The following is a 10,122-nucleotide window of genomic DNA, read 5'->3' on the forward strand; positions in this document are numbered from 1 at the left end:
GGGCCCGGGCAGCGGGGCCGCCGGGAAGAGCCGCTCCCAGCCCCGCCGCAGGTGTGCGCCGGGCCCCGAGGAGCAGGTGAGGGCACCCCGGCTTGCTCTGGGGCCGGGGATCCGGGGGCCGCTCCCAAAACGCTTTCCAGAGGGCGGCACGAGACCGGGAGCGGCGCGATGGCCCCGGCGCAGCCCCGGGCCGAGGCGGCCGTGCCGCGGCCGTCCAGCGCCGGGCCGGCGGCCGGAGGCGAATTCCAGGGCCAGGGCCGAAAGCCAGAGGCACCCTTCGCGCTCCCAGGGAACGCTGACGGCCCGGCCCTTCCCGGCAGGTCGTGCTTGGCCAGTGCCAGCCTGTGCGTGAGTGTGTGTGCAAACACACACCCCGGTACATTTCGCACTGCAACAGCGATTCTCCTCGCACCTATTCCTGGTGTTTCTCACTAGCACGTCTCTCCTTTGAGTCCTCAGGCCATACCAGATTCTCAGGAGAGAAGCTCTCCAGTGCTCCCGGACAATGGCAGGTAAGAGGAAATGCGAATAAAAATGCTGCTCACTCTAGGCCTGGGCAAAGGGCACCTCAGGGATGGGGCCTCGCTGCTGTGTTTAGGTGTGACTTTGAGGTCTTACTTTTTCAAACCACTGAAATTACTTCAGTAAGTCATCATCGTCATGGTTACACTTCGCGAACGAAGATTTAGGAAGGCTCTGTCCACGTTTGTTACAAGCACGTTGGTGGCTAATGAGGCCAATACGAGATAGACATTGCAAAAGGCGCAGCAGAAAGACTCCTTAGGTGGTGTATTCTGCAGGGCACGATTCTTTCTGCGTTGTCTTTTCTCCTCGAGAGTGATCCTGCGCGTGTTCTCAAGGGAAGCAGCAGCATTATAGATGGTGTGTCTCCAGGCCTCCCCATTTGAGGCCAGAGTAGACCAGTTATGGTGATCAATATGGCCAAGGCTGAGATGTTGGTTCAAGGAGTCCTTGTATCTTTTCTTCGGGGCTCCTCTCTTGCGGCAGCCGGTGGCAAGTTCACCATAAAGCAAGATCTTAGGGAGGCGGTGGTCCTTCATCCTTGAGACGTGCCCTGCCCATTGCAGCTGTGTTCTCATCAGCATGGCCTCAATACTCGTAACTGCTGCTTGTTCTAGAACAGATGTATTGGTCACATAATCTGACCAGTGGATGTTCAGGATTGTACGGAGGCAGCGCTGATGGAAGTGTTCTAGGAGACGCAGATGGTGGCGATAGATGATAGATGATTCATGATTCAGAACCATATAAGAGAGTAGACAGCACTATGGCTCTGTAAACACTGATCTTTGTACTTTTCTTCAAGTGTTTATTACGCCATACTCTTTTATGGAGTTTTCCAAAAGCTCTATATGCCTTTGCTAACTTGTTGTCTATCTCCCCATCAATCTTACCATCTGAGGAGATGAGGCTACCTAGGTAATTAAACTGCTGGACTGATTTAAGCTCTGATATGGGGATGATGGAAGACTTCCTGAGGTGCAGGTTGATAGAGAACTTCTGTCTTCTTTAAGCTGACTTCCAGCCCAAAGAGCTCAGCAGCGTCTGCAAAGCAGGATGTTAAACACTGCAGAGCTGCTTCTGTATGGGCGACAAGGGAGGCGTCATCACCATAGAGCAGCTCCCAGATGAGATCATTTAAGGTCTTAGTGTGGGCCTTGAGTCGCCTTAGGTAAGTGATCACTTCAGTAAGTGATGCCTCGGATAACTCCGGTCTCCCCAAACACTGTGTCCAAGTGCCCTTTGCTCCAGCGAAAGGAAAACAATCCATCAGCTTTGCAGAATCAATCTTACCCCCTCTTGGAAATTTTGGCATCTCCAGGTACTGAGCTCCCTTTTTGCTGAGAGCCAGCAGAAACAGCAAAGCAGCAAAGAGGTCACTGCTCCTGATGTTCCAGACTAAGCTATGGAGCAAGGGGTTTCAGAGTTTATACGTGCCTTGAATTCATGATAGTGTTTGACCTGCAAGTTTTAATAATGTTTTTTGCAAAGCTCTTGTTTCATGGGCACTATGGTCCCTGGAGAAAGAGTCAGTACTTGTAAATTAGGTTAAAAATGAGCTGTTGTCTCTTCAAACATTCAGCTCGGGTTCTCTAACAGCCTAAACTATCCCTAACAGCCTAAACTTGCCTGTCACTTAGCAGGTGGTGCTCTGGGATGTACATCAGGAGCTGTGTCATGGAGAAACTGAGCTTAGGAGATGCTTGAAGCTTAGTGTTGGCAGTCAGGAACCAAGAGCTGCATGTCTTGTAAATCCAGTCATTTTCAACAGTCCCTGGCGATTTCTATCTCTGGTTATGTATAAACAATTACTACCCCATACAGAGTATTTCATTTTTTCCTTGTTTTCACTCATGAATGATTTTTAAGAGAATTATTAAAATAGCCCATATTCAGTAAAATCTTGAACAAGTAAGCTCCAATACATCTTTTTACATCCCTTGAAAAAGCTCCATCCCAACATATCTGCCTGGCTACTCAGCTTACCTTGAATCCACTTTGACAGCAGTTTGAGATACATTAGACAGCCTAATCTCTGAGAAAAAATCCTGTTGCTTTCTATTGAAGTCACTGTTGTGATGCTGAAATGGGGCAGTGGCATCTTAAACATCTACCCCGATGTCGTCACTTGCGCAGCACTGAACTGGAAGATGAGGCGATCCCACGTTGCAGTGGGAAGTTACTCTGAGCTTTCAGTTGTTGCCACAACACTTGGAGGAAATCTAGGCTGGCACTGCTTTGTGGGGATAGTGGAATCAGAGCAACAGAAACATTGACTGAGTAGTGTAGCACTGAGTAGTGCTGCCCTGCCGTGGACCACATCCACTGTCCACTGACTTCCACCTAGGAAAGCCCAGTGTTGCAAAGAATTGCTGGGCTGGGGGCATTCAGCGATTAATGCCTCAGGAGTCACTCACTGCTGCTGAGCAGGAGTCAAATCCTGCCACTGTCACTCTGTTCCAACTAGTTTTGGGCCACTTGGAAAACACACTAGAGAAAAAGGAAGGACCAAGCCCCAGCTCCACAAATTGTTCTGCATCTGCCTCCTGTATTCCAAGTTGTCTTCTGGTTTTCTTTCTGCCTCCAGGGAAAAAGGTCCTGATAGTCTATGCACATCAAGAGCCCAAGTCCTTCAACGGATCTTTGTTGAAGATTGCTGTGGAAGAATTGACCAAGCAGGGCTGCAGTGTCACGGTGTCGGATTTATATGCAATGCAGTTTGAGCCAAGAGCAACAAGAAATGACATTGTTGGTGAGACTAGCCAAAATACAACTTTATCAACAATACTAACTTGTAAGCCCCCCTTTAGGGAACAGAAGGCTGACAAAAGCCTCCCTGGAGCCTTCCCCATGCTGAACAACCCAGCTGTCTCAGTCTGTCTGCATAGGAGAGGTGCTCCAGCCCTTGCACCATCAAGAGATTAATAAGAAACTTATTTCATTAATAAGAAACTTCTATATAACCAGACAGCATTTCCAAAAGTCCACTCCTGAACATGAACTTTGTCTCCCAGTCAGATTACTGAGAGGGAAAAATTCATTAGCACATGTCCACAGTCAATCTCTGAAGTCCATTTCTCGTGGGGAGGAAAAGTCTTCAGATACCATTCTGTGACTTGCTACAGTTTAGTTCACAAGGCTACTGCCTCTGTCTTCTGCTAGAGGCTGATGATCTGCCAGCTGAAGCGACAGACAGGAATCAAGGATGCTTGATTCAGACATCCTTGAATCAGCTCACCCAATTGCTGTGGGATCAGCAGAGACAGCCAATAGTGGTTCCCCAGCACCTGCCGAGTTTCCCAGTTACAGAGGCTGGAAAGCAGCTCCATCGTGCTTAGGAGTGCATGATGGTCTCAGTAAACCCTAAGGCAGAGGCAGAACAATTAGCACAATTCTCTTAAATCATCCACCTCCATCACCAGAGTCCTGAGCCAAGCTTAGGTCCTCATATTGCACTTGGTATGTTGCTACAGGAAGGTGAAAGTTTAGGACTCCAAGGCTCTACATTCCTCTCCGCTTTAAAATCAAATCACCTTCATCTGTGATGATGCTGAATATCCACCAAAGAAAAGGAAATGGGGAAAAATGGAAAGCAGTGACTCCATTTACAGCTGTAGATGGCAACCTGTAGTTAAGTCTTATCTGACTTGGTGCTGGACACAGGGCAAGGAATGACTTCACTTCTACCCACAGGTCGCTTGCACAACTCAGAAGCGTTCAATTATGGTGTGGAGACCTGGGAAGCTTACAAGAGGGGAGGTTTGTCCAAAGATCTGGTTGAAGAGCAAAAGAAGGTGCAGGAAGCAGACTTGCTGATTTTTCAGGTTATTATTTTAAATAGACTTCAGTTATGTTGTTCACTTTATCTCTTATTTATTAAGAAAAAGCTTCTGAAAGACACCATAAAGTCATTCAAAATTTGCTGCAGACTAAACTGACCACTTGTAGAGACAGTGGTGATTGTCCAGTTTCCACTTTGTTTCTATCTCAAATTAACCCAAATGTGGTAATGCTTTTAGAGTTTTTCTTCTGTGCTGCAGTGTGTACAAAGGTTTAGTGATAGTGATGCTTCCTGGAAAAACAGTCCATAAAGCATTCAAGATAATGCAATTAAGACATGATAGCTTTGGGATGTAGTCCCACAGGCTAACTGGAAGATCTATACACTAAGGGTCCCAGTGTTAAAGTAGTAGTTTTCTTCTCAATAAAGGGATTTGGAGTCATGATATCATCAGGGTGAGAAAGTAAGTCTATCTTAAGATGCCCCAGCATTTGTCAGCAGACTGTCAGATCAGAACTGGTCACCTGATGTCAGTCCTGCTAATAAGGCATTAGATCATCTGTTGCCTTTGCATTTCACACATAGGATTCTGTACAGTGATTCTGTACAGTCTTAAGTTTGAATTAAATGGCACCTTCCTGATTCATCATTTTCCAACTTTAATCTGGGTGGAAGCTCTCACATGCATCCTAGTGTTAGTGTGCTGTGGATGCTGAGATATGGCCCTCAGACTCCTACAATCAGAAAGCACTTCAGGTCCTGTTGCCAAGCACAGTTACTGCCTCTGCTGACAGAGAGCTGGAAGAAGGCGGGTGCGAGATCTGAACAGACTCAGAGAATAGGATTTGGCCTGTGAACCAGGTCTAAGGGTGGTCCAGACTCTCTGTGCTAACCAGGTAATTTACTCTTTGCCTAGTTTCCCTTGTTTTGGTTCAGCATGCCTGCGATCCTGAAGGGCTGGATGGACAGAGTCTTGGTCCAAGGCTTTGCTTATGATTTGTCAAAGTGTTATGATGGTGGTTTGCTCCAGGTATGTTTTTGAGATTATTAAGGTCAAGGTTTGCACAATGTTCTTCTGGGCAATGGTCCTTCTTTTCCATTGCAGTTGTTTAAAGCTCTGACTTTTCGCTGTCTTGAAATAATGCATCAGCCTTGCTTCACACAAGGGTGTCAGACATGTAATTCTTTTTTTTTTTTAACCTGTCTCTTCTCAAAGCCTGGACACACAGTCAACTGTCTAGTTGTATGTCACTGATCTTGCCTCAGAACTGCCAGTTCTTGTAAGGTCTGGGAGAGAAGAGGACACTCCCTCTTCTAGAAATCAATGCTGTCCAGGCTTCCATGAATATCTCTTGAATTGTTCAGCCACTCTTCTTTAAACGTGTCTAACTGAAGCACCACTTTCTGAATTCTAGGACAAATTATCCCTGTTTTCTTTCACCACTGGAGGAACCAAAGAAATGTATTCAAATGGAGGTATCGGTGGTGATATTCGCTATGTTCTGTGGCCCATGCAGGTATAATGTATGAATATTTCATTGTTGTATATCTCAATATTTATTGTCCAAATTATTTTTAGAAATTCCTATATTGTTTATTTCATATGAAGTATAGTAAGAAATAATTATTAAGTTGCCCGCTCCAAGCATCTGCAGGTTATAAACAGGGCCCTAAAATCTCAAGACTACTTTAAAAGTCCAGTAAGGTTTAAAGCTGGTTTGTGCCCCTTCCTCCAGATTAGAATTTGGAGACAGCTTATGCTGTCAGCCTTTTCAGTTTCTCTGATGTTACAGGATTTCCTTTATCTCCAGGGTGTGGGATTTCTGTTCCCCAAGGTCACCCGATGTAGGATGCAGGGCAGGAGGGGAGTCACTCATGATCTCCTACCCCCTGCAGTTACCAGATGCCTGCCCCTGAGGAGCTGTCCAGCTCCAGAGCTCCCAAATAAAGGTGACAAAAACATGAAGCACGACACTGAATTCAGAAATACGCAGAGGGAAAATGGCAAGCTGAGCTGATTCCACAGGCAGTAGTAGCCTTCATCCAGAGGGCAAAGGTTAAAAAAAAATCCAAACCCCTAATTTGGAAGTAGATGTGAAAGACACTGCAGTTCAGGAACAATCTGAGGATGTTCAACCAGGACAATGAATGTTAGGCTGTCTCTGATCCTTGCACATTGAACAGAGTACAGCAGCCAAAGAGAAGAGTTCTGTTGGTGTAAAAGCAATTAATTTCCCTTCTCTGATAAATGCACAGATTTACAGAACCTGCCTGATCCTGGGTCAGAGAAACAGGTTCAGATTTGAATCATGCATGTTCTTCAATTGAAAGAGTCACTATTTCCTGAAGCATTTCTTTCTTTGTTTTGCATCCAGCATGGAATCATGCACTTCTGTGGTGTCAAAGTCCTTGAACCTCACATCTGTTATGCTCCAGAAAATGTCTCTGAGGGGAAGAGGAAGGAGATGCTGACTGGCTGGACCCAGCGTCTGAAGACTCTTTGGAAGGAAGAACCCATAAACTGCTCTCCTGAGTGGTATTTCAAGTAGTGTTCAGGTACAAGACTACAGAGAGAAGATTGTTTTTCTCCATTCTTTTGGATGCTCTATCTAAATACCTGAATGCTAATCTCCTAATTCAAATGTATTTTAAGAATCTAGAATACAGCAGCTAGCAGCTTAACTGAAAATATAGCATTTATCTTCATTGATTCCTGAGGGATTCTCATGAAGGATGGGTGCAAAACTCTTTGTGAAGCTCTCCTTGCTCACATAAACAGTGGTATCATCCTGCCTAACTGTGATTGATAAGACATATAGTATTTCATGGGAGATTATACCATTGCTGCCTGTGAAACAGTAAAGTACATGGCCAAGGTTATTTTAACGCTGTTTGTACCAGCTGCCACTTTTTTTAATTGTCCAGGGAATATGCTGCCCTTACTCACACTTGTTGTTTAAAAGAGCAGGAGTGGCCATGAGGGCCATGAGCTATGAAGCCAGATCATGAGCAGTGCAAAAGGATGTACAGTTGCACAGTGACTTTGACAGCTGGAAAGCCTTGTGGGTAGCCTTGTGCTTTTCCAAATATTCACAAAGCAATGTTCAAGCTACAACACGTATCAAAAAAAGGGAAAAACAAATACAAATACTGTATAGTGGTATGTGCATGAATTGCCTTCCTTTGTAGACTGCACCTCCCATTTGTAAACTAAGTAGCTTCCTAAAATCAAAGGGACCTCTCTATTTTGGTTGCCCTCAGTGGAGACAAAAAGGAATCCTGTGTGCTTCCTGCCCCTTCACACCAGTCAGGGTTGGTGTTTGGGTCTGGAGGGCATTTGCATCCCCTCCACCATCAGAGTCAATGGGCTTCCTTGGAGATCTCCAGCACTGGCAGCTGGCAAGGCAGGATGCCGACCTGAAAACCTGCAGGAGCACTGTCTGTCTATGGATCAGGATCTAGTGGGACAAAAGGACTGCCTGGCTCTTAACATCCATGATTTTTACCTTGAATTGTAGCAGGATTATTTTTGAGAGCTGTTAACCCTGTTGGTGCATATGGCAAGGGCAGGTTTCTCACTTAGTTATCCGACTTCTTGCTTTGACCAGCTCACCTATCAGCTGGCTTTGCACTTTGGTATTAAAAGAAAGTGGCCCAAATAAGGAACGGTCTCCTGAGTCACTGCCAAATGACGCTTAGGCCTCTGCATACAGCATGTGCATCTGCCATACCTTCTTTTGCCAGTCTTGTCACACCCCAGCCTCACAGTTCTTTAAGGGCTCTTTGGATAATAAACATGCTGAGCCCAGACTCTGCACTGACAGTGTAAGCTGATACACCAGACTGGGAAGTGCTACCACAGGGAAAGAGTCACATGTTCCTGTTCCGTCTTCTTCCGTCTCTGCCACCTCCTGCAGAGACATTCCCTGGGAAGCAGTGCTGCCCAAAGCTGTTGTAGATGTCTACTTCAGGGTGTGTGAGACAAAGTCTTTAGGTTACACAAGCAGAAAATTTGCTTTGGCTCAATAGCTCTGTTACAGGAAAAGAAAAGTGAAAGTTATTAAGGGGGAAAGTGTTATACATCTAAGTTGTGGAGAAAGCAGATTCATGCCAGAAGACTTAAGGTAAACAACTTACCTGATGAGAAAGTGGAGGACAAATTCAAATATTGAAATTGCATAGGAGAGGAATCATCCTCATGTTCACTGTGTACAGTTACCAGACTGTTCAAGAAACAAGGAAATTGAGGTGAAAGCAGAAGTTGCAAGTGTGAAACCCAATGTTACTGCTTTGGATCAATTGCAGAGCTTAGTGGGTTTAACTGTTAGATAAAGAATCTAATATAGACTGACCTGTATATTGAGGATACACTTCTTGACACTATTTGGCAGATACATGCTAGATCCCAAACACATGGTAGCATTAGGCGCTTGTATTAGCCTGGATATATGTAATCTAAGTATCCACGGTGGCTGTGCTAGGTCAGAACAAGGATCCTGCAGCCCTGAGTTTTTTCTCCACAGTGGTTATAGGCCAGGAATAGCAAGCACTTCCCATGAATACTGACCTGGGTGCTAACTACATTTAGTTTGGGGGATTTCCTGAAGTACATACACTTTCTCTATATTTACAAAGCCAAATAATAGATCTCTGTTCTGAATTTTGTTTAGCATTCTCTTGAATTCATGTCAACTTCAAGCAGCCAATATATTTTGGCGAAGTTCAGCAGGTGAGTTTTTCCTTTCATGAAGCACTGGAGTGGGGAGGGAGCCCTGGAGGGTGAAGCACCTAGTTCCCAGTAGCTTTGTTTGGTTCCTCCCAGTCAACAGTAATGATCGGTCCCATCTGTTCTTTTACACACTGCTCAGAGTTTTGTACATGTGCATCACCTCCACTCCTAAATAATCTCCTTCCCAGGCCAAGGAGTCCTGTCCTGCTCAGTTGTTCTTCCAAGAGAAGTCATTGGCCTTTGGTCACCCTTGTTCTTCTCTGAACACCTCCGGTCTCACTATCCCATTACTGAGAAGAGGGGACCAGAGGTACATGCAGAGTCAACTCCATGACTTTCTTTGCTCCTTTTATAATAATCTCTGAAACATGGTTTGCTTTAGCTAATGTTTCCGTCTCTTGTAACTCTACAATTTGGCCATCAGTGGTAATGATCAGCTCAAGGCCCATCATTTTATACATCAATTTAGGGTAAATTCTTTTCTCCCTTTAATAACCTGAACTTCACTTTCTGTCTCATTGCCCCCTCAATCATTATTCCAGAGCCCTTCAAAATCTTTTTCTCTTCAGATCTCTTCAGAAAACTCAGTAAAGGTGACAGAAGACCCTACAGTTTTTCCAGTAATGCAATGAAACCTGCAACTTTCATCCTGCTGGCAATAAAATCAGCTATATGTCAAACGTGGGGTTTTTTTGAGCATTTTATGTATTTATATTTTCTTTACTATAAGTTTTAATAAGATGGCTGAGATTTTTAGTACAAAGTATGTAAAAGTTTTGTTGAGATTAGTGCAAGTTTCAGTTAAAGTAAAAAGATAACTAATGGCCTTATTTAATTTTCATTAATACTGAAATTGAAGACTTCTGCTCATGTAAATGCATTTATTGTAAAAAGCACTAAAAATGTATTGACCTTATTGTCTATTTCAAGATAACCTTCCTTTCTTCTCAATCAGAATTAAGAGATTTCTCTGTAAATTCAGATTGCATTTCTGGGTCAGTTTATTTTCCCTATTCATTTAAAGAGAGAATGTCATAACTGGCAGCATTGACCTCTAAACACCAGCAAATAAATGACAGTCTCTGTCTTT

General features: G+C 44.5%; 1 protein-coding gene across 6 annotated transcripts; it reads left to right on the forward strand.

The window, feature by feature from the left end:
* On the forward strand, window positions 1-10,122 carry LOC116793250 (ribosyldihydronicotinamide dehydrogenase [quinone]-like). 6 transcript variants are annotated; one of them, XR_004359476.1, is made up of 9 exons: window positions 11-76; window positions 460-512; window positions 3,110-3,274; window positions 4,216-4,346; window positions 5,220-5,333; window positions 5,719-5,820; window positions 6,679-6,859; window positions 8,974-9,032; window positions 9,602-10,122. XR_004359476.1 is itself a non-coding variant. In XM_032701025.1 (8 exons), exons 2-7 carry the CDS (start codon window positions 506-508, stop codon window positions 6,850-6,852), a joined length of 693 nt encoding a protein of 230 aa, XP_032556916.1. In that variant the 5' UTR covers window positions 11-76; window positions 460-505; the 3' UTR covers window positions 6,853-6,859; window positions 7,565-10,122. The 6 variants fall into 6 exon arrangements, 4 of the variants coding, with proteins under 4 accessions (XP_032556916.1, XP_032556995.1, XP_032557073.1 ...); XR_004359420.1 differs by having other exon boundaries at window positions 1-76; window positions 6,679-9,342; window positions 9,602-10,013; XM_032701025.1 differs by having other exon boundaries at window positions 7,565-10,122.

This window comes from Chiroxiphia lanceolata, chromosome 1 (assembly GCF_009829145.1).
Source record: "Chiroxiphia lanceolata isolate bChiLan1 chromosome 1, bChiLan1.pri, whole genome shotgun sequence".
Classification (NCBI taxonomy): domain Eukaryota; kingdom Metazoa; phylum Chordata; class Aves; order Passeriformes; family Pipridae; genus Chiroxiphia; species Chiroxiphia lanceolata.